The 25,393-nt window shown below is 40.7% G+C and overlaps 1 protein-coding gene across 2 annotated transcripts in view; it reads right to left on the bottom strand.

Moving 5' to 3' along the window:
- MCM10 (minichromosome maintenance 10 replication initiation factor) overlaps positions 1-25,393 on the bottom strand; it is a 178,025-nt gene that overhangs the window by 133,788 nt on the left and 18,844 nt on the right. For both annotated transcript variants that reach the window (XM_073652377.1, XM_073652376.1), the window contains exons 2-11: positions 22,196-22,345; positions 18,100-18,299; positions 16,757-16,927; positions 16,482-16,555; positions 12,997-13,131; positions 7,336-7,438; positions 5,723-5,838; positions 4,951-5,100; positions 4,090-4,162; positions 716-874 (exon numbers count right to left, since the gene is read on the bottom strand). In XM_073652377.1, coding sequence (XP_073508478.1) covers positions 716-874; positions 4,090-4,162; positions 4,951-5,100; positions 5,723-5,838; positions 7,336-7,438; positions 12,997-13,131; positions 16,482-16,555; positions 16,757-16,927; positions 18,100-18,299; positions 22,196-22,334 — 1,320 coding nt within the window. In that variant the 5' untranslated portion in view covers positions 22,335-22,345. The remainder of the gene's footprint in view (positions 1-715; positions 875-4,089; positions 4,163-4,950; positions 5,101-5,722; positions 5,839-7,335; positions 7,439-12,996; positions 13,132-16,481; positions 16,556-16,756; positions 16,928-18,099; positions 18,300-22,195; positions 22,346-25,393) is intronic.

Below are 25,393 nucleotides of genomic sequence, written 5' to 3' on the forward strand. Positions count from 1 at the left end.
TGTCACGTGAGCCCTGGCGCCCAATCAGCATTGGCATCACTGTCTCCACCTTCGGATTTAAAGGGGTGTTCCAATCTCTAAGATCCTATCCCAATATGTAGTAGGTGTAGTAATAATAATAATAATAATAATAATAATAGCAAATACCTCCAATTAGAAATGTAGTATAGTATTTTTGATTCGTTATGCCACTTACCTCATGTGCAGGCAATACAGGACCTTGGGTATCCACGGTTACGACCACTAGTAGCAAGCTAACTAACTGTCACTTTATCAGTGGACGTAATCATGGATACCTAAGGTCCTGCAATGCCTGGACATGAGGTAAGCGGCATAGCAAATCAAAAATACTATACTACATTTCTAATTGTAGGTATTTGCTAATATTATTATTATTATTATTATTATTATTATTATTATTATTATTATTACACCTACTACGTATTGGGATAGGATCTTGGAGATGAGAATATCCCTTTAAGTCAGAGAGCTGCGTATAAATTCGCTATGCTAGCTCAGCTAATCGTATGGATACAATCGAACACGAGAACCAGCCAGACAATTCTGGGAAATATTGTAATTTGTCTCTGTTAAATTCAAACAAAGATAGGATTTGGGGAAAATATTTTTCAAGAATCGTGTCCAAGATATATATACAGACATGCTTTACTATATCTGTATGAACGTGCTATGTTTAGAAATACTCATTTTTCACCTGAGCACGAAGAACGTCAATGGTCTCTGAATCAGCCTGGTGTTTGGCTGCCACATCCTTAATTTCGTCAATCTCCAACTGCTTCTTGGCCAATGCTTTTTCGCAGGAATCAAGTTTATTCTGCACCTCAAGAAACTGCATTTTTGGTACTTTTTCAGACTGCAGATGGAAAAAAATAAATAAATAAATAAAATTATGCTTAAAAAGGATAATATGTTGAAAATCTGAGGAGAAGGGAAAAAAACAAACACATACACCACACGAAAAATATATTGTATACATTTCCAAAAGGTCATTTTCATAAAATTAAAACAATCAAAGGGCTTCTTTCATCAGAGGCAACACCTTTCCAAAATGCTACCACCGGCACCCCTAGCAGACACAAAATCAGCTGTCTAGGAACCCCCCCGCAGCAGCAGCCGCAGGCCGGCCGTGCAGTTCTTGGAGTCTGCTAGAACAGGAGCAGCTTTCATACAGCGGCTTCTCTGCTCACCTCTGAATCAAAACAAAGAACTGCCCTCGACATTTTTTTTTTTAGAGTTTGAACTCTTGGCACGCTGCATCAATCTAAGAACTGAATGTACATTCTTCTTGTTCCATATGAAGAAGTTGTCGGCAATTGTGGCACACACAATAAAAGCTCATTCTCGTAACCTTCACTGGGATACACAGGGACCATGTGTTTATGTGCTGTGACATGGAGGCTGACACTAAGAATACCTCTTAGAAAAAAAGCTGACTCCTCCCCACCACACTACACCTGAGCGGCCGACACACAGTAATTCAGTTAGGACAAAAGCAGTTGGAGGAGCAAAACCAAACACCTCCTCCACCAAATAATGGAAGCCCCCCCAATGAAGGCTACGAGAAACAGGTTTTACAGTCAGTACTAAAAAAACTTTATTTCTCAGTCACTTCACTGGCAGACACAGGAACCATAGGACACCCATGGGAGGGAAAACTTAACTCCAGTACAGCAGAAGGAAAAATAGCAAACCCTCAGCAACTGCTGCTTGTAGCACCAAAAGTACGCAAAAGGAAAGGGCTCAACAACGATGTGGACATAAGACTAATTAATGGGCCTATGGAATAGAAGAACAGATGATTAGATGCTTCTACCCCATGTGGGGAGAAATCCATGCCCTAGCAAACGCACCCTAGCTTAGTCCAACCTTCTACAATGCCAAATTAAAACCAGAGAACAATGGTAGCCCTAGAGGCGGTCTGAAATCGGACAGAGAAAACCAGAATGAACCACAAAGCAACTGAACGTCCAAACGGAGCTGCGGGAGACTGGTAGACCTGCACAGCTCTGACTACATCAGATTGCCTGTCCTCTCCTTGAGAGGTTGTTGCACAAAGTACTTAAAGGAAAGGGAGCAATCTCCTCATTAAGGTGAAAGTTGGAGAACACGCTATGGAGAAAGGAGGGAGCTGAAGGCCAGACCACTCTGTTCCAGAGAAGGAGAGACACTCCCCTTTGGAGCCTTGTCTGATGGAAGAGCTCTCTAGAGAGAAAAAAAATATCCCCTGCTGGAAAGTCGAAAGAAAGATATCTCTGATCAGCACCATAGGAGATTAACGAAGTGTGTCCAAAACCTGATTGAGGTCTCCCAAATCCAGGACAGCTATTACGGTGGCTGAAAGTTCTCCCTACCCGAGTGGGCTGTCCTAACCTATGGCCTAAACGTCGACCAGGGTAGCCAAGGCAGGAACCTGGCCCTTGGAAGTCAACCCTGGCGCAAGAGAAAATAAAGGAGCGGTTTTTGTCCTGAGGAAGAAGTCTGAATGACTTTGAAATACATTGACTAAAGAACCATAAATAAAAAAATCTAGTTTAAAATACTGCACAATCTGGATCTGCATTCCTTATCAGCAGTGCGTATAAACCACATTTGGCTACTACTTTTTTTCTCCCTTTCCTTGGTCGGTAGACCTGTGGATCTGCAGCAGCTGTTCATGCCTATACATGCTTGTGTGGGACACAACCTTCTCAGGTTAGCATATCCTTCAAATTTAAATGAATTAATTTATTAGACAATACTCTATTTGTCCTTTTCTTTGCGCTTAGTTTCCACTATACACCCTGGCTCAAGACAGGCATGCAAAAATGAAAAAGGAGGATCTCACCATAGGAGTGCTACAGATAGTCTCTTGTTTTCAGTTGAGAACCTTTATGGTAGAAATGGGATGTGTAAAGGCCCCGTCACACTTAGCGACGCTGCAACGATCCCGACAACGATACGACCTGTCAGGGATCGTTGCTGCGTCGCTATGTGGTCGCTGGTGAGCTGTCAAACAGGCAGGCTCACCAACGATCAGGGGAGCAGCAACATCGTGGAAAGAATCTTTCCATGATGTCCTGCTCCTGGTTACGAGCCTGCTGAAGCAGGAGCAGGCTGGCAACTATGGTAAACATCGGGTTACTAGGGGCACACGCGCTCCTAGTCACCCGTTGTTTATCATGGTTACCACTCTGCTACAGTGAGCGGGAGGTTACCGCTCACTTTAGCAGACTCGTAACCATGATAAACAACGGGTTACTAGGAGCGCGTGTGCCCCTAGTAACCCGATGTTTACCATAGTTACCAGCCTGATCGCTGCTCCCGCTGGTCACACACAGCGATGAGTGCTGACCAGCGGGAGAGCAACGACCAAAAAATGGTCCAGGACACTTTGCAGCGATCAGCGACCTCACAGCAGGGGCCTGATCGTTGCAAAGTGTCACACATAGCGACATCGCTGGTGAGGTCGCTGTTGCGTCACCAAAACCGTGACACAGCAGCGATCTCGCTATGTGAGACGGGGGCTTAAGGCCCTTGTTCCCTCTGAATGACACTTAGCTAAACTGAATAGCTGGCTGTCTGGTGGGAAGGAGTCAGCTTTTTTTCTAAGATGTATTCTCAGTGTCAGTATACTAACCTATGGTTCATATGTCCCCCGAATAAAGAGATCTATCTGGTGAGTGTCATATTTTCCTTCTTTTAATGTGAAAGGTTACATTCTTCTCGTATCTGGCCATTTTTCTTCTAAGTATTCTGGTTTCCTTAAACACACTAAAAATATGCTTTAGGTTGACTGGCTTTCCAAATATAAAATATTGCTAAAATAAGCATGGGAATAGGTTTTGAGATGGGGAGTTAGATAATGGACTCCATTTGTATATAGTGAGACAAATAATGGTGGTACTATTTAATTAATAGGAAATGTCATTTAATTTATTACCTAATCAACTTTTCTTGAAGACAATACAACTGTATCCTGCAATTCTGCAACATGGATCACTAATATCATTTTCAATTTAAAAAACTTCTCAATGTCCTAGTTATTAACGCCCCCCCACCAAAAAAACGCAACATACTATACGTACTCACCTCAGCTTGTCTCAATAACTCATAGTCTCCCCTCTGCTTGTTCAGGGCTTCCTCCAATGAATATAACTGTTTCCTTTAGAAAGAATAAGATAATGTGATGAGCATCAAGAACACGATTACACATACAACTATTAGAAGCAGCTTTAGATGGCCACACACCGCACTCACTCAGATATCAGCTATCGCTCCAGTCTCCGCCTAAACATGAATGTTGGGCTTGGCCAAACACATGTACTTTCAAAGGGGAGAGTGGAAAAAACTGATAGCAGATGCTGTTCTTCTGCTAAGAGACAGGCGGGATGCCACCTACACATGACTATCGGCCAGTCCCAACAATATTGGCATGTTTAGCAAACTTTAGGCTATTGTTTATGGGGACCATTACACCAACCTTATAAAAGCTAAATGAAACAAAAGAGGAAAAAAGTCCTCTCAACTTACTCAGACATCAGGTGCACGGAACAGCCGGCAGTGCCCCGGGAGTATAGCAGGAAAAAACAAGGAATGATCCAGCATTTCAGACCTTAATGCAATGAATTTTCATACAATGATTAAGGACCATTAGATCTGAAACGCGTCTGTACACCATCTCCCCCCATGGGGGTTGTGACTTCTTTGCATATGTTTTTTTTTTTTTTTTAACTATTTCTCCAATAAATGATTATTGATTTTAAAGAAGACTTCTGGATGCTGGATCATTTTCTTGTTTTTTCCTTATAAAAGCTAATATATTATCAGACCAACGGTCTCAGTTATATTGAGCTATGATTTTTTTTATTGCGTCCTAGGGACACTATAACATAAAAGACACGCAGAAACTGTCCATTCATCCTCTATTTAGATCTGTGTGTGTGCACGCACTGCTGTTCCTCTGCTTTGCTGCGCTCCATTTTCATCTCGGACTGCAGGCTTTCAACTTGAAGCTCTAACTTGCTCACAGAATACTGAAGCGTTTGTCTCTCATCCAGATCAAACTGATTATCCACAAGTTTCTTATCTAGAGATGAACATCTAGAACCAAAAACAAAACATAATACAATTCTAAAGACATAGTAAATAATAGATCATAAATATTTTCCACATTAAAAGGATTGTAACCAGGGCTGTGGAGTTGGAGTCTGCATAAAATGGACAGTCTGACTCCTAAAATATACAATAAATTGGGTAAAGCAGTACAATACAGGATGTGTTGTAAAGGTTTTCATAATAATTTGGGAAAGTTATGAAATGTCCTATAAATGTCTGTTCTATTCATGATCTAAGGTTCTCGGCTTTTAGTTGAGATGAATCTATGCTGCACTTTATGTACATGCGCAGTAGTGAGGCAGTGCTGTGGAGTCAGTCAGAGAAATTGAGGAGTCAGTCAGTGGTTTGGCTTACCAACTCCACAGCCCTGATTGTAAAACAAGCATGTCAGGGCCCCACTACTGTATCTCGTCACTGCAAAATCAGTTAATACCTGAAGGAAATGCCTCCTATTATCCGCTGAATAGTGTGGCCATTGGCCACCACAATCAGGCTTCAGACGCGATTCCAGCTGCAGGCGGCAGCCATAACATGTAAACCACATGGTGAATAGGATGTCTGGAATAGATCTGCACTGCTGCAATGAAGCCCTACAATCGCTCCTTACCTGTCCTGCAGCTTGTTTTTAATGACCTGGGCTTCGTTTAACTTCTCACTTGTTTCGTATAGTTCTTTATTTAGAGCCTCAATCTTCTCCTTTAGGTTTTCTACTTCCAAAGACAGCTGTAAAGCAAACTCATTTTCAGTACACTGTAGGGTCAACTAAAAGGACTCCCATATAAAATCAGAGAAAAGGTTTTAATGTGGAATAATTCATTACTGCACCCACTTTCCTATGTGGGTTTATCTAAATAAATATTCTTTGCATCCATATTGGAGTGCCGGAGTTTCTCTTTGTACTGAATTTGGTATAATTTACTCCAGAGCACCTACCATCAACAGTGAGCGACCCCTCACTTGACTCTACGAATAATTCATTACTAACACGGCACCACAAAGCAATTATTGGGGTCACTGGCTGATACATTTACAACACCCTTTCCACAATCTATGGTTGGTTTCTGGGGTTCAGAAACCTATAATGGCTCCAAGGCATTGATACAAGGATTTTGGTAGACCATCTTTACCAGATGTGAAAGGAAGAGGTATGTAGATTCATATTATGTATATATCAAGCAGACATTTATGTAGGGACACATACCCTTCTTAGTGTTAATATCATAGTTTCCATATTGTGACATCATTTCATCCATACTGAATATGGGATGTGTTAGATAATCTTTCAAATACACCACCTACATGACTTCACTTGACAATATACTTTAATTCCTCAGAACGTATTTGACATTCCCCTACTCCTCATATTGAATGGGATGATTTATACAAATAATGTACATAGACAGTAAATGAGGTTTCCCAGCTCAGCCCAAAGGTTCATTCTCTCCATAAAGGAAATGTAACTTATTCCTTTTTAAAGGCATTAGGAATCAAACAGGACCTTTCTGAGCTATTATCACATGGGTAAGAACTTTAGATGTGGAAAATAAACCCACACATTACAGCAATGGTAAAAACTTTTTTTTTTTTTTAAACTGATGGGTCGCACTTGGGTTTTGCATCTTTGGAAGGTGCTAGATGAAGTGGAATTTTTCACAATTCAGTGACATAAAAGAGTTCACAGCATCTTTCAATTTGATACAAGAAGTGTTAAGTAATGTTTATTTTTGTTTCTGACCAAGCATATAACTAAAATTTTCAATCAAGGCTTGTATGGTAGCTTTTTGTAGTGGACATCTCAGTCCTTCCTGGGCTTTTGTCTACAAGTCGCAAATATATAGTATAAGACGGGCGCAGAAAGAGCATGAAATGTATTTAAGATTGGAAGCAGGAAGTGCACAAACTTTTTGTCCTATGCTCTCAAAACTTGTAGACAAAGGCCCAAAAGGGGTAGAAATGTCCTCTACAGAGCTGAGAAAAACAATTCATAGGACTCTATCCAGCAGCCATGTCCGTACTCCAAGCTCTGCAAAATTCCTCCTACTTGCCCGCTCCTTTTCTAATTAGAAGGCCCCCCCCCCCCTCCCCCTTGAGAGGTTAAGCAAGATTTCAAGGCCGGCTAATCAAAATACGCGCCCAGGTCATGTCAGTAGTCATATGATAGTGCAGCTTCTCATCTTTATTAGCTTTTATACAGGACATCTTGCGACTATAAAATCTCACCCGCTCTGCAAACTCTTCACCTTCCTTATCACTCCGTTGCTCAGTTGCTTCAGTCTCAGTCTCTTTGTCTGATAAATCAGATTTCTTTTCCAGTTGTGACAATCTATAAAGAATCATATTAAATTGATTTAGCTTTCAATTAAAAGGGAACCAAATCAGCTGATTCTTGCTGCCCAATCTATGGCTATGATCCCCAAACTAGATTTTCTCTGAAACGCAGTTTTTTTACGCAGCCAGGATTGGTTTCATACCGCCTGTGGTTTGGCAACATTTTTTTAAACAATTTTTTGCTGTTCGGAAGTTAAAGAGCTTAAACTTCATCAGCAATTTCTCATTTTTCCAACAAAATGTACAAAGCATTTAGCACCAAATTTTTGCAAGGCTAACAGAAGAAAATGAACAATACAATTTGTTGTGCAATTTGCCCTGAGCACGCAGATACCCCCATATGTGGAGAAAAACTACTATTTAGGCACACGGTAGGGTTCGGAAGGGAAGGAGCATAGTTTGACTTTTTTTTTAATGCAAAATTGCCTGGTCTAGATAGCACAAGCCATGTTGTGTTTGCCAAGCCCTTTGGTGCCCAAACAGTCGAAACTCCTCAAAAGTGACCCCATTTCAGAAACATCCCTCAAGGGATTTATCTAGGAGGTGTGGTGAGCACCTTAAAACCACAGGTGCTTCACAGAATTTTATAACGTTGAGCCATGAAAATTAAAACAATACATTTTTCTGCAAAAATGTTGCTTCAGACCCAAATTTTTCATTTTCACAAGGTTAACAGGAGAAATTAGGACAAATTGCACAACAAATTTTATGGTCCGAGTACAGAGATACCCCATATGTGGGGGAAAATTACTGTTTGGGCTCGGAAGGGAAGGAGCGCCAATTGAATTTGGAGTGTAATTCTGTCTGGAACAGATTGTGAATGCCCCCAACATGCCAAAACAGCAGAAACACCCACAAATAACCCCATTTTGGAAACCACACCTCTTGAGGAATTCATCTAGTGGTGTATTGAGCATTTTTAATGCTGAAGCGATGCACAGAATTGTATAACATTGTGCTGAGTCAATGGATAATTACCACTTTTTCTACTAAAATGTTACTTTGGCCTCAAGGTCTTCAATTTTCAAAAGTGATAATAGGAGAAAATAGACCCCAAATTATGTTAAACAATTGCTCCTGAATACACCAATACCTCATATGTGGTCGAAACTATTTTGGAGGCACAGGGCAAAGCTCAGGAGGGAAGAAGCACCATATTGTAGTGCACGTTTTGCTGGAATGGTTTGAGAGTGCCATGTCACATTGGCAGAGCCCCTGAGGTGCCAAAACAGCAGAAACCCCCATAAGTGACCCAATTTTACAAACTACATCTCTCAATGAATTCATGAAGGGGTGCAGTGATCATGTTGGCACCACTGGTATGTCACAGAACCTTACACCAGTGGGTGGTGAAGAAAAAAAAAACATTACATTTTTACCACAAACATTTAGCTTTAGCCCCACATTTTACATTTTCACACAGGAAAATGTGTGACAAATTTTGGTGCCATTTCTATCCAATTTCTGCTGAATGTGGCAATACCCCATATGTGCTGTACTGCTTAGCCACACGGCAAGACTCAGGAGGGAAGGAGCGCTATTTGACTCTGAGAACAAATTATCATAGAATAGTTTGCGGACTCCATATACAGTGGCTCAGTGGTTAGCACTGCAGCCTTGCAGCGCTGGGGTCCTGGGTTCAAATCCCACCAAGGACAACATCTGTAAGGAGTTTGTATGTTCTTCCCGTTTTTGCACACTTTTGTGAGCCCCAATGGGGACAGTGCCGATAATGTCTGTAAATTCTCTGAATTGTAAAGCGCTGCGGAATATGTTGGCGCTATATAAATAAAAAGATTATTACAGAGCCCCTAAGTGCCAGAAGAGCAGAATCCCCCCTCAAGTGATCCCATTTTGGAAATTACACCCCTCTGGGAGATTTATCTACAGGTGTAGTGACGATTTTGACTCCATGTGTGTTTTCCAGAAACAAGCAGCAGTGAATGTTGCAAGTCTGCCAGTAGTGCTTAGCTCGTACTTCTGGAGACATGCACCTGTAAATTAAGCGGGCTATTATTCCTACAGAAATGCCAAACGTGCAAGCCAACTGCAGATTAGGCACACTGTAGGGCGCATTTGGATTTGGGAGTACAGAATTTGCTGGATTTTTTGAGGAGCCATAGAGCTTTTCCAGATCCTTTCTGCTACCAGTAAAGTGGAAGCCCCCTATATTTCTACTGACAGATGACAGACCTGAGTGAGGACTTGCTATTTTTGTGGCTTGAGTTGAAGCTTTTACTTGGAACATTTTAAATAATATTTTGATCACATTTATCTGGCGCTCTACGCTGAGCACTTACATCGGGATTTCTATCTAAATCTCTGAAAAACGAGATTCATATGAACTCCCAAGGGATCCATTCACTGTACTGAGGCAGCAGAGTTACTCTGGACTCAATCTGGCCTCTGTTCAGCATCGTTCTTTTCAGAAGTGCATAAAACTGTGGCCGACAGCACTTTATGCACGCCTAATAAAAAGACGGACACTGCTGGATCACAGGCCAGACAGCGTCCAAGGTGCCTCCATCTGCCTCATCATAGGGAATCTTCTGCCGGTGGTTCTGTCTGAATCACGCATTTCAGAGATTTACACGGAAACCCCGGTGTAAGCGCTCAGCGCAGGATAAATGTGAGAAGCCTTACTGCGATCTTTGGGAGGCAGAATGAACAAATCAGAAGCAGGTAAATAATTGATTTTATTTATTATTTACGCTGTGCCTCATGTGGTATAAGTGATTAGACGACTTTATTCTTCGGATCGGTGCGATTACAACGATACCAGATTTAGGCTGTGTGCCCACAATGCGTTTAAGCGTTTCTGCAGCGGCAAAAACGCTGCAGAAACGCTTAAAAAACGCATGGTAGAAGGCCTGCCATGTTCCCCAATGATAATCCGTATGTGCTGTGCACATGCTGCGGAAATTTCCGCTGCGGAAAAAAACGCAGCACTAGCAATTATTTTGCGGAAGTGCTGCGTTTTCGCCGCAATTGACTTGCATTAGAACGCATGGAATCCGCATCACTGTATATGTAGATGCGCATTCCATGCGTTCCAATGTGCGGATGGTACCCAGGTCTAGAGGAGAGGAGACTCTCCTCCGGACCCGAGTACCATAGAACCTGTAAAAAACAAACAAAAAAAAAAAAACAATAAAATAAAAAATAAGTATGATCCTTACCTTCTGATGGCCCCCGCTACGCTAGTCCTCAAATGCCGGTAAATTGCGATGGACTGAAGGATCTGCACTGACGTCATAGTCATGTGACGGGTCACGCGATGCTGACGTCGGCAGGTCCTTCAGTGCAGTGTACCGCGATCTGCCAGCAGTCAGCACCGAGCGAAGCAAGACTGCGGGGGCCATCGGAAGGTAAGTATAGATTTATTTTTTATTTTTTTACATTCTCTAGGATCACACTATATAAATCCATGTCTTTTGCATGGATTTATATAATGTGACCAAGTTGACAAGCACTTTCCAAGTGATGCTAAAATCGCTTGGAAAGCTCTTGTCAACCCGCATGCGGAAATGCATGTGAAGAACGCTTCACTTCCGCATGTCCCTGGCAGGAAAAACGCATGTACAATCCGCATGTACAATCCGCATGTACAATCCGCATGTACAATCCGCATGTACAATCCGCATGCGTTTTTCCTGCCAGGGGAGATGCAGAAACGCTCAGGAAAAATCCGGAGCATTTCTGCATCGTGGGCACATAGCCTTATATAGTTTTTTTTATGTTTGGCTGCTCTCACACACCAAGATGCTTTTTTTTTTTTTGCAAAAAACAGTTTTTGCATCGCCATATTTTGAGAGCTATAATTTTTCCATATTTCTGCCAACAGTCATGTAAGGGCTTTTTTTTTTTGCGGGACGAGTTGACATTTTTATTGGTACCAATTTCAATCAAATAACTTTTTTTGATAGCTTGATATTCCAATTTTTGAGTGGCAGAATAAACAAAAATCAGCAATTCAGGATTTTTTTTTATATGCCGTTCACTGGTAAAAGAAATAAGACCACTTTATTCTTCGAGTCAGTACGATTACAGCAATGCAACATTTTTTTCATTTTTTTATGTTTTGTCATTTTTACACAATAAAAACTAATTTTATAGAAAAAACAAAAAAAAAATTGTTGTTTTTGCATTAATTTATTCTAAGAGGTACAACTTATTTTTCCAAACTATTTTTATTTACATTCGACTTTGATTTTTTTTTTATTCCACTTTTTGTTAAGCGGTATGATGAAAAAGTATATATTTTTTTAAACTTTTTTTTTTATGGTGTTCACTGGAGGGGTTAACTAATGGGACAGTTATATAGGTCAGGTTGTTCTGGCTACGGTGATACCAAATATGTGTACTTTGTTTATTTTAGTTTTTACATAAATTATTTATTAGATTAATATTTTTTCTTTTTTTTGTGATTTTAAAATTTTCCTATCCCCAGGAAATCAACTTTCCTTGCTCTGATCTAATCCTCTGCAGTGCTTTTGCATTGCAGGGCATCAGATCAGCGTCTCACAGGCAGGACGGAGGCATGTCCGCTCTTGCTCTGAGCAGAAGCTTAAAGACTACTGTCCCTTGGCGACCCTGTGCCCATCTTTTGGCGTGGGTTCACCATTGAGACCATCGGCACAACGCGATCGTGTGGTGCCAATCGGTTCAGGGAGGGATCTCCCTCCCTCTGCGATGCCGACTGACGTCGCTGTCACTATTGACAGTGGCATCAAAGGGGTTAAACGCCTGCGATGTGAGTGTTGCTGCAGGGTGTCAGTTCTCATATAGTGCTGACACCCGCAAGTGATCGCCGTTGCACTCGGTGTGAGCCCCCACGGTAGTCACGCCGTACATGTACAGCTGTTTGCAGGAGTGCATTTCACGCAACGCCGTACATGTACGGCGCATGTCATGAAAGGGTTTAATACTATGTCATTTATTAAGTAAGCACATCGCCCGTGCACATTCATGTTTAGTACTTTGCTTAACGTTACCCATATATTTTTACATATTCACAGATTGTGAATCTGGTTTTGCATTTTTTGCACTTGACAGTATCTGCAAAGTGCTGGCTTCTATCAATTCACAGTCCTGTTGGCTCAGTTGTACTGCCCCTCCCCCACACTGGCTGCAGTGAGGAAAGCTGAAGTAGTGTTAGTAATCTCACCGTATGCTGCTCTACTCCAGGCACCATGTAATCACACAGTCTGCTCTCACTGCAGAGTTGTCTGTCATTACATGTCTCACATTGAGAAATCTGCTCTAAGCTATTAAGGGGGCATGGTCTGCTTTCCCCTGCAGGTTGCTGCCTACTTATGATTGTGCAACGTTATACTGGGGGGGGGGGACCCCACTAAACTAATGGGAAGGGGGTTTTCTCGAATTCACCATTCCTGCTGGCTGCACGACAGTGATGAGTAGGAGCTTAAATGGAGCAGTGGTCAAGTATGCCTCAATGTTAGTCTACCTGACCAACAGAGTATGCCGAGTACAGTTCTAGTTAACTCATAATGTCCCATTACAGACAACCCCTTTAAGTCGCTTTACACTCGCCTCTCATTTGCACTTGTTAACTCTTTTTGTAACAGTTCTACTTTTTCCGTTTCCTCTCGTAAGCTGTGAAGGAGTTTGCTCACTGCCAGTTCTTCTGACTCCATGGCACGAGTCTCGTCATCAGAACACCTGGTCCTGAAATATTAAATATTAGCATTCAATTTCTTCATTTGCACCACGGCAGGAGACATAATAACCAGTGAACACAAGGCCCAATGACATTACAGCCAACGTTTCAGCTGCATTTTGTAAACCTTGCATTGAAAAAAAAAATACGAATCTGTATTTGATACTGTAAACGCCATTGTTCTTATTCATGACCCGAAAGAATATAAAGCACTATGAACACACTCAATCATTGACAATCCCAATCTATTTTTTCACTAATCAATAGGATATTCTTAGTTTAGTGTAGTTTTATGACAGAATGGAGAAAAATAAAAGGTCATAAAATGTGTCTGTAAGGAATAGAAATGTGCACAGCAATAAAACAGACATTCCTTCTCTGCAAGCATCTCATATCACAGCAAGTGTCATAGCCAGATGTTCGACACGGTAAAAGAAATGTATAAAAAGTTTCTCATAAAAACATAAAAGTCTAGGATGGTCATTACATGCCCCTCCACCCCCCATTGTGTTGGAGTTTTGGATGTAGCACAGATGCTAAAATGCAGCCAGATTACACTGATGTTATACAAACGAATTGAAGCTAATAGATCAGACACCTTTGAGATTTTCAATAGTGTTTGGTCCCAGTGGATAGACCTCCATTCTCAACCTCTTAAATCATACACTGTCCATATCGTCCTGACCTGTAAACTATAATGCTGATAGATTGTCTGCTGTTCTTTATTAAAGGACCTTTAGATCCCTAGAAATTACACACATGTATCTAGGGTACAACAATATACCTATTGTATTTTATGTTAAATCTACTTTTAGGATTTACATTTCTAAAATAAGATGTTTTTGATATCTACCAATATAGCCCTTTTCCTACCCCCTTTTTCTTTTAATGTTTTTCAGTCTCCCTCCCTCCTCTCTTCCCTCAAACGTTATTCAGTTGTTACACACGTGGTCAAAATTGTTGGTACCCCTCATTTAGTGAAAGAAAAACCCACAATGGTCACAGAAATAACTTGAATCTGACAAAAGCAATAATAAATTAAAAATCTATGAAAATTAGCAAATGAAAGTCAGACATTGCTTTTCTGCTTCCACATAATTAAAAAAAAATTAAAATTCATGAAATAGGCCTGGACAGAAATGATGGTACCCCTGAAAATAATGTGACAAAAGGGACATGTTTAATCAAGTTGTGTCCACTAATTAGCATCACAGGTGTCTACAATCTTGTAATCAGTCAGTGGGTCTGTATATAAGGCTACAGATACTCACTGTGCCGTTTGGTGACATGGTGTGTACCACACTCAACATGGACCAGAGGAAGCAAAGGAAAGAGTTGTCTCAGGAGATTAGAAAGAAAATTATAGACAAGCATGTTAAAGGTAAAGGTTATAAGACCATCTCCAAGCAGCTTGATTTTCCTGTGACTACAGTTGAACATATTATTCAGAAATTTAAGATCCATGGGACTGTAGCCAACCTTCCTGGACGTGGCCGCAGGAGGAAAATTGAGGACAAATCAAAGACGGATAATACGAATGGTAACAAAAGAGCCCAGGATACCTTCTAAAGAGATTAAAGGTGAACTTCAAGCTCAAGGAACACCAGTGTCAGATTGCACCATCCGTCGTTGTTTGATCCAAAGTGGACTTCATGGGAGACTACCAAGGAGAACACCATTGTTGAAAAAAAAAAAATCATAAAAAAGCCACACTGGAATTTGCCAAACTACATATTGACAAGCCACAAAGCTTCTGGGAGAATGTCCTATGGACAGAGGAGACAAAAATGGAAGTTTCTGGCAAGGCACATCAGCTCTATGTTCACAGACGGAAAAATGAAGCATATCAAGAAAAGAACACTCGCCCTACTGTGAAACATGGAGGAGGCTCTGTTATGTTCTGGGGCTGCTTTGCGGCATCTGGCACAGGGTGTCTTGAATCTGTGCAGGCTACAATGAAATCTCATGACTATCAAGGGATTCTACAGAGAAATGTGCTGCCCAGTGTCAGAAATCTTGGTCTCAGTCGCACGTCATGGGTCTTGCAACAGGATAATGACCCAAAACACACAGCTAAAAACACCCAAGAATGTCTAAGAGGAAAACATTGGACTATTCTGAAGTGGCCTTCTATGAGCCCTGACCTAAATCCTATTGAGCATCTTTGGAAAGAGCTGAAACATGCCGTCTGGAGAAGGCAACCTTCAAACACGAGACAACTGGAGCAGTTTGCTCATGAGGAGTGGGCCAAAATGCCTGTTGAGAGGTACAGAAGTCTCATTGACAGTTATAGGAATCGTTTGATTGCCTCAAAAGGTTGTTCAACAAAATATTAAGTTAAGAGTATCATCATTTCTGTCCAGGCCTATTTCATGAGTTTAATTTTTTTTTTTTTGTTTTGTTTTTTTAATTCTGTGGAAGCAGGGTTGAAAAGCAATGTCTGACTTTCATTTGTTCATTTTCATAGATTTTAAATGTATTATTACTTTTGTCAGATTCAAGTCATTTCTGTGACCATTGAGGGTTTTTCGAGGTACGAGGGGTACCAACAATATTGACCACGTGTGTAATTCATACAGTTCCCCTGCGTGGGATATACATTTTGACTTTCCTTCTATGTTTATGTTTTGTGCTAAAACAGTATTAAAATGTTCATAAAGATCTTTTGAAAGTAAAAGTCAGCCAGGTTATAGTAATCTGAGGGAGCTCTTACTCTGTTCGGGCTTGTTCAGACTAGTCAGTCAATCATACGTACACACCATATTTCAAATGAAACTTGCATATTCAAGTCTATGGCTGCACACAAAAAAAAAAAAATTGGATTCCATATAGATCATCTGTACAGCATCTAATACTTTGCAATTGTTTACATAATACATTGCACTTAAAAAATGGACAGGATAAACTATAGTTTCTTATGTTAAGTGTTGATTTATAAAAACAAATATCGCGAGGTTGCAAAAAACATACGGATTGAATACGAATGAGGATCGTCCATTTTTTTTCAGGATGAAAAATGAAACATTTTCCATACACTCGTTTGAACGTACATACTAGGTAAAAATCTAGTAATGCTCCAGGGAAACCAACAAGCTGATTCTTCTTCTTCTATGCATTTTTTGGTCATGAGGCTTTTCTCCAGATAAAAAGGTATTTAAAGCTATTCAAAATGTAAAGGTTGCATAAAAATGATAATCTGCTATTAAAAAAAAAAAAAAAAAAAATTATATATATTTTGCCGCATAGTATGTACCTCATAGGAAACGTCTACTGAATGCACACTCCGATATTATTTTAGCACTTGAAAAAGGAAACTAAGAATGATGACAAACACATTATGTACTATACTTTATCATACCTGTACGAAATATCAGGATTCAAATCTCTATCTTTTAGTTTGTCCTCATTGATCTCCGCACCAATATCCATTCCCTGTAGTACAGAAAAAAAAAACATTACAAAACACTCATAAAAATAAGCAAATAATTACTTTATGTAATATAGAAATCAAAAGAAAAAAAATTGTTGGGTTAATGATGGTACAATCAGGCGCCCTATGCCATTTATTGGGTTAAGATATTGTCTTCGATCGTCAGGATAAGCTGTAACCGTTAAAAATGGAAGTCAACTTACTGCAATTTGAATTTCAACAAATGAGTCTTCCGTTGCACAACTGCTGAGTTTTACTTGTAACTCTGATATTATCCCAAGAAGATCGGCCTTCTCAGCCTGAAGACGTGCAAGCTGAGCCTTCAGATGCTTTATCTCCTCCGCTCCATCATCAATGGCAGAACTGGTTGATGTCTACAAGTGATTGACAGCATGAATCTTTCAGTTTATTATTATTACATTAGCAAATGAACAGGGCATAAGACCTAGAATTGGATATCTAAGACACAGAAATATATTAAAAAGTCATGCCCGCCATCAAACTTTTTTTTTTATTGTTACAAAGCATTCTAAAATGAAAAAAATTAAATGCAAAAGTAACTAATTGTCTGCATTAAAATTTTTAGCCATTTTGAATCTACAAATCAGACCAACATCCATAAAGCATTGTGTCTCCACGGTAACAGACTACAAACAAATTATGTGTAGTCTGATCTCGCAGTCATATTCTCTCTAGTTTTTTTTTGGGGGGGGGGGCTGGCGTCCAACTAGTAGGTTGGCAAGAAGTAGTAAGCTGACAAAAGGGAGGAGGACTATAGTATTAGACGCCACAGGGTTTGTGGTCTACATAGGAGCTGTAGACACAAAACAATAGGCCAATTTACAGGAGTTGTCGAGGATAATGAATAAGCGGCACAGAGGCAGCAATTCATATAAATAATGAAAATAACATACTTACCCTTTTACTTCTGGGTTTGCAAGCATATCATCCCTGACACACTCGTTTTCATAGCAACAGCAAATTACTAGCCTCAGATATTGGGCAATATAATGCAGAGACCAGTGATTGGCTGCAGCAGGCTATAAAGACTAGCAGCGAGTGTCAGGGATGCGATGTTGGAAAGACCAGGAGTATATATTACATGTACTGCTATCTGTACGCAGCTTTTGGATTATCTGGGATAACCCCTTTAAAGTCGTTGATCATAACTTTTTTTTTTTTATAAAAATGAGCTCAACATGATGGTCAAATACAAAAAAAATAAAGCTTCTCAACTATCCCTTCCCACAGTTTATCTGGACATTCCCCTGGCTTATGCTTCTGGCTCATATAGCATACGAGTAATGCAGCCAATTTGTGGCCTCAGTGGTGGCCAATGCGTCACCCCTATGGCTAGTGATTGGCTGTAGTAGTTACATGTCTGTATGCGAAAAACAGGATGTGCAGACAGATTATTTGCACACAGCCTACACTCTAGACTAAAAACCAATTCTGCATCAATCATAGAACATAAAGGAATTTACTAATAAGAGTCAAGTCCTACCCCATAATTCCTGTGACATATTGCGATTTTAGTGACCAGTACCTGAGTGGAGAGGTTTCCTTTCTCCTTTAATTGCTGTATTTCCTTCCTCAACAGTTCATTCTCATGGCTTAGTTCACACAGGCGCTGCTTCACTTCTATAGATCCAGGTTCAGTCTGCCCTTGTTCCTCCCTCAGTTTTTCTCTCTTTAACAACTCTTCGAGGCGCTCCTTCATTTCTTGATTCTTTTGCTTCATGGTTTCTAAAACAAACAAACAAGCAAACAAAAAAAACACTCATTAAAACAAATCTTATTTAAAAAGGCATAGAAAAATAGGAAGTACGCAATGTCCAAAATGCTTTAAAAAGAAGTAAAAAAATATATATATTCATTTAGAAAAATTAGCTATTAGGAAATTAACTCGAAATTTCTTTATGACTGGAAGGGGTTTTAAAGACGTTTCCATAAAAAGCTGCTCTACGGACACTTCCTACAAAAGAAACATGCCACAGATGACAGAATTAGTTTTTTTAAAAGGCATCTTCCAGGCTTAGAAGAAATTTCTGCAGTCACATAGTGACTGCAGACTGTCAAATCATGATTATGTGCAAAGTGCACACGGTCAGGATTCTCACTCAGGTGAATAAAAATTTAGTCGGCACGTGACCGCAACTATGCAAAACATATACGATATCCTTGTAGTCACAATCTTCCACTTACACTGATAGGCCATGGCCCCACTATCAGTATTCGGTCAGTATTTTTTCCTCAGGAGTGGGAGGCAAAACCAGGTGAGGAGCAATCAGAGAAAAGGTTTTATAGAAACAAGTCACAAATTCTGCATTTATCACCCACTCCTGGTTTTGGCTCCCACTCCTGAGGAAAAAAAATTATATATATTGACCAAATACTGATAGTGGGGCTGTGGCTATAGATGGGAATCCTGAAATGGCACGCAGTCATGATTCAGCAGTCAGCAGTCATATAGGCTCTGCTGAGCCTGGAAAATCTCTTGAAGTGTGCCTTTCACCAGTTTCATCAAGTTAAACTGGCCACATCATGAAAAAAGTGACTGCAGAGCTGAACAAAACAGTTTTTTGTTTGTTTAACTTCTGTCCATTGTGAAGATATTAGCTTGTAAAGTTAAAGGGATTGTTGGGGACTTTTATATTGACTGCCTATCATAGCAAAGCTGTCAACTGATTGGGGTACACCTAGTCGCGGTGGGATGGCTTTTACGTTTTTTTAATGAAAAAAATGTCAACCAAGGACCCTGTTTTGTACCTGTATTACCATTTAGTTACTTACTGCAGTGTTTCTACACTAGGTTATATTTGCCTTTTAATGGTCACAGTGTATATGTGCACCTGCATATTACACTTATACTAACAGGTGTGCTGGTCCATGTAGTTGGTTGTGCTCTTTTGTACTCAGTACATTTTGGGGGTGTGGACGCCCCCTTTAACTGTGCACCGCATCTACTCAGGTTTCCACAGGCAGGTGTCAAACACAGGCAGACACTGGTCCTGCTTGGTCTCCCATCTATATTGGAGGCCTAGCTGGCACATAATGAAGTTAGTCACTAGATTTAGGGCCCATCCTGATGGGGTATACCTTGTCATGATGAGATGGCTTTTACGCCTTTTTTTTTTTTAAATTAACAAAAGTCAACTAAATACCCTATGTGTTACCATTTACTTACTGTAATCGTAAGCAGGAAGGGGGGGGGGGACGGACATACCCTTCTCACTGATCTCAGCAGCTACTGCGTAGAGATACAACAGAACAGAGTTATCATTACAAACACTGCCTGATCTCACGGCAGGTAGTGTGGAGGGAGGGAGAGAGCTGTCAGCATTGTGAGAGGAGACCTGGAAGAGTTTGTAATAATGATACAGCAGAGTTATGCATCTCTACCCAGTAGCTGCAGAGATCAGTGAGGAGCATGTCTCCCCCCCCCCCCCCAGTGTATTGCTGCCTGCTTATGACTGTTCAACCTCATGAAGGGGAAGAAGTAGACTCTCCCAAAGTCAAATCTCTCATAATTTGTTATACTTCAACTGGCCATTATTACCTAAACTTTACAAGACAATATCTCTGCAATAGAGATTAAAAAATAAAAACTATGTTTTATTCAACTCTGTAGCCACTATTTTATAATGTGGGCAGCTTAACATGCAGAATCTTGTGGAAGGTTCTCTTTAAAAAGGGTATTCCCATCTCCAAGGTCCTATCACAATATGTAATAGGTGTAATAATAATAATAATAATAATATTAGCAAATACCTCCAATTAGAAATGTAGTATAGTACTTTTGATTCGCTATGCCACTTACCTCATGTGCAGGCAATACAGGAACTTGGGTATCCACGGTTACGACCACTAGTAGCAAGCTAACTGTCACTATCAGTGGACGTAACCATGGATACCCAAGGTCCTGCAATGCCTTCACATGAGGAAAGAGACATAGCGAATCAAAAATACTACACTACATTTCTAATTGGAGGTATTTGCTAATATTATTATTATACCTACTACATATTGGGATAGGATCTTGGAGATGGGAATACCCCTTTAACCCCTTTCCGACCTAGTCAGTAATAGTACAGCGGGGGCTCCAGCTGTGAGCCCACACTGAACCGGGCACATGTCAGCTGATTCTTACAGCTGACATGTGCCCGCAACAGCCGCGGGTGGAATCGCGATCCACCTGCGGCTGTTAACCAGTTAAATGCTGCTGTCAATCTCTGACAGCGGCATCTAACCCGCGCTTCCGGGAAGCACGTCCTAAGCCTCGCCCATAGGTGACCCCATCACGTGATCGCGAGTCACCAATGGGCGGGCATGACAACCCAGGGTCTGCAGCAGGCGCCTGTGGTTGTCAAGTCTCAATTGCCATGAGCGCCACCTAGTGGTCAGCGCTCATAGCAAGTGAGCATTTCTGCTGCATACAAGCGATCTGCTCATCACCTGCATGCAGTAGAAGCAATCAGACACCTGCTGCTCTAGTCTCCTATGGAGACTATTAAAACATGCAGAAAGTGTAAAAATGTTTTTAAAATATTTAAAAAAAATAAAAAAAAATATAAAAAAGTTTAAGTCACTCCCCTTTCGCCCCATTCAAAATCAAATAATTAAAAAAAAAAAAAAAAACACATACACATATTTGGTATCGCAGAGTTCAGAATTGCCCGATCTATCAATATAAAAAAAGAATTAATCCGATCGGTAAACAGCGTAACGAGAAAAAAATTCTAAATGACAGAATTACTTTTTTTTTTGGCCGCTGCAACATTGCGATAAAATGCAATAACGGGCGATCAAAACATCGGATCTACCCCCAAATGGTATCAATAAAAACGACAGCCCGGCGCGCAAAAAATAAGCCCTCACCCGACCCCAGATCCCGAAAAATGGAGACGCTACAGGTCTTGGAAAATGGTGGGTTTTTTTTAAGCTAACTTTGGATTTTTTTTTCACTATTTAAATAAAAAAGAACCTATACATGTTTGGAGTCTACGAACTCGTAATGACCTGGAATAATGATGGCAGGACAGTTTTAGCAATCAGTTAATGTGGTAAAAAAAGGACCCAAAAAAAATCTGCGGAATTGCATTTTTTTTTTTGCAATTTCACCGCACTTGGAATTTTTTTCCCGTTTTCCAGTAAAACCAGTGATGGCGTTTAAAAGTACAACTCGTCCCGCAAAAAATAAGCCCTCACATGGCCATATTGAACGAAAATTAAAAAAGTTCCGGCTCTGGGAAGAAGGGGAGCAAAAAATGAAAACACAAAAACAGAAAGACCCAAGGTCGTTAAGGGGTTACGGCCTCATTCAGATGGCTATAATGGGGTCGCATTTTGAATCCAGGCCTGAATGTGATTCTACCGACCTATGCGAAAAGCATCATAGGAATCAAACCCACAGTCGAGCCTTGACTTATGGCCGCTATACAGATACCAAAATGTGCTTGCATTATGGAACTCGGAATTATGCCTAATGTAATTTTTCAGATATTGTAACCCTCCTGGTAAACCAGCTGTAAAACTCATTTTTTTGGGGGGGTCTTTTTATTTAAGTGTCATGGGTCAGACAACCCAGCTTAATCTGAAGGTATAAACACAATCATTAGAAAAGATGATCATTTATTGGTTACCTTTTAATTTATTGTTTTCCACAAGAAGCTGCTTGATCTGTTCCAGCATGTCAATATCACTTTTATTACTTTGCGGGGGGTCCGTGTGTCCATTCATCACCTCCATCCCAGCAGTCTGGGTAAAATAACTGTCAGCCATCACCACAGAAACTACAACAGAAAACACAAAATTTTGTCCAAGAAACATAAAAATGAAACCTACTTCTATTTCCAAATAATAAAACTGTTATACCATAGCCCATGTGATAACGTAAAAGGCTTTACGATGTATAAGGCGATTACAAATCACAAATTAGCACTGTGACCATATGGCCTTGTAATCCACTAGTCCTGAAAAGCCACAGCCTCAGTGAGCTGTATCATTTACATTATTGCTTTAATTTCCAAAAAAAATACTGTACTTTGCTAGTGTGATTTTTTTTTAGATTAGCCAAATGTAAAAGCTGCAAAAGCTCCTACATATAATTTAACATTGTCATAGATTTCCATTCAGAAAAAAGGCAAAAAAAAAAAAGAAAACCTTGTCATTTTGTTCTGTGTCTTCCATTCATTTTTTTCATTGTTGAGAGAATAAAAAAAAAATAAAAAAAATCTAAATACCATGCAATGATTCTTTATGATGGACAGATCCCATGGCACTTATCCAGACCATATGTCAGTAGTAGGCTGGGAAGTTATATGCATTTAGCCAGAATGATTCCAGTATTACATTATTTAATTGTTCCTTTCTATCTGAAAATTCATAGCATAATTCTCTTCTGTTGGGGCATATGATTTTATGGTGATGCTGGGAATTACACGCCTATATGTTCTCTTCAGGGATTCACCATTACAGTAAATAAAAGTTCCAGTTAATGGAACTGCATGGACTGTACTACTGAAGTTCTCTGTTAAAGACAGAAGCACATATCACAGATAAGGATGATGACTGTACATCTCCTGTCACACAGTTATAATGTAGATCACAGTTCTATGACTATACTTATATACTTATTTGGAAGTGTCATACCAGGAGAGATGGTATTGGATCTAGCTGTTCATGTGATGCGATAATGATTCATTATGGGAGGTTTTGCACAACATAGAGGAATAAAATGCAAGCGTAGAGCTAGAAATCAAGACAAAGGCTGAAGATAGGAGGATGAACTAGGAAGGAAGTAAACTATTTGTGAAAGAGTGTGACAACTAAGGTGGAGAGGGCAACCTTATAAGGACATACATTACCGGTTAGCCATCAACCTGTATATGCCTTAAGAGAATAGGTCACCAGGTTTATAGTGTGCTATGTCAAGTTAGCATAAAATAGTGACAGAGACTCGGATTAATTTTTTTTTTAATGCAATAGAATTTAGAAAACCTCCATTAGATGCAGAGGGTCCATATTATATACACTGCTCAAAAAAAAAATAAAGGGAACACTCAAAACACAGATCCTAAATTTGAATAAATGAAATATTCTCATTGAATACTTTGTTCTGTACAAAGTTGATGTGCTGACAACAAAATCACACAAAAATCATCAATGGAAATCAAAATTTATTAACCAATGGAGGCCTGGATTTGGAGTCACCCCCAAAATTAAAGTGGAAAAACACACTACAGGATGATTCAACTTTGATGTAATGTCCTTAAAACAAGTCAAAATGAGGCTCAGTATTGTGTGTGCGCTCCACGTGCCTGTATGACCTCCCTACAATGCCTGGGCATGCTCCTGATGAGGTTGCAGATGGTCTCCTGTGGGATCTCCTCCCAGACCTGGACTAAATCATCCGCCAACTCCTGGACAGTCTGTGGTGCAATGTGACGTTGGTGGATGGAGCGAGACATGATGTCCCAGATGTGCTCAATCGGATTCATGTCTGGGGAACGGGCAGGCCAGTCCATAGCTTCAATGCCTTCATCTTGCAGGAACTGCTGACACACTCCAGCCACATGAGGTCTGGCATTGTCCTGCATTAGGAGGAACCCAGGGCCAACTGCACCAGCATATGGTCTCACAAGTGTCTGAGGATCTCATCTCGGCACCTAATGGCAGTCAGGGTACCTCTGGCGAGCACATGGAGGGCTGTGCGGCCCTCCAAAGAAATGCCACCCACACCATTACTCACCCACTGCCAAACCGGTCATGCTGAAGGATGTTGCAGGCAGCAGATCGCTCTCCACGGCATCTCCAGACTTTGTCACGTCTGTCACATGTGCTCAGTGTGAACCTGATTTCATCTGTGAAGAGCACAGGGCGCCAGTGGCGACTTTGCCAATCCTGGTGCTCTGTGGCAAATGCCAAGCGTCCTGCACGGTGTTTGGCTGTGAGCACAACCCCCATCTGTGGACATCGGGCCCTCATACCACCCTCATGGAGTCGGTTTCTGACCGTTTGTGCAGACACATGCACATTTGTGGCCTGCTGGAGGTCATTTTGCAGGGCTCTGGCAGTGCTCCTCCTGTTCCGCCTTGCAAAAAGGCGGAGGTACCGGTCCTGCTGCTGGGTTGTTGCCCTCCTACGGCCCACTCCACATCTCCTGGTGTACTGGCCTGTCTCCTAGTAGTGCCTCCAGCATCTGTACACTACGCTGACAGACACAGCAAACCTTCTTGCCACAGCTCGCATTGATGTGCCATCCTGGATGAGCTGCACTACCTGAGCAACTTCTGTGGGTTGTAGAGTCCGTCTCATGCTACCACGAGTGTGAAAGCACAACCAACGTTCAAAAGTGACCAAAACATCAGCCAGAAAGCATTGATACTGAGATGTGGTCTGTGGTCCCCACCTGCAGAACCACTCCTTTATTGAGGGTATCTTGATAATTGCCAATAATTTCCATCTATTGTCTATTCCATTTGCACAACAGCATGTGAAATTGATTGTCAGTGTTGCTTCCTAAGTGGACAGTTTTATTTCACAGAAGTTTGATTTACTTGGAGTTATACTCTGTTGTTTAAGTGTTCCCTTTATTTTTTTGAGCAGTGTATATTCCATCCAATCCACAAAGGTAAAGAAATCAAACCATAGATGTCCATAAATTACTCCTTTATGTAAACACAGCAGTGTAAAAGCGACATTGTTGTGCAGTTCTGTCTTGGGTAACTTCTTTTAACAGTTTCAGTGTTCAAAAACTCTGAAGTGGTTAAAAAGTGACATGCTCATTCTTCGGGCACCCTTTATACTTCTGATTATATAGAGTAAAAGACACCGGTGGT

Source organism: Phyllobates terribilis, unplaced genomic scaffold (genome assembly GCF_046119375.1).
Source record: "Phyllobates terribilis strain yellow unplaced genomic scaffold, ASM4611937v1 Scaffold_11__3_contigs__length_659146591, whole genome shotgun sequence".
Classification (NCBI taxonomy): Eukaryota; Metazoa; Chordata; class Amphibia; order Anura; family Dendrobatidae; genus Phyllobates; species Phyllobates terribilis.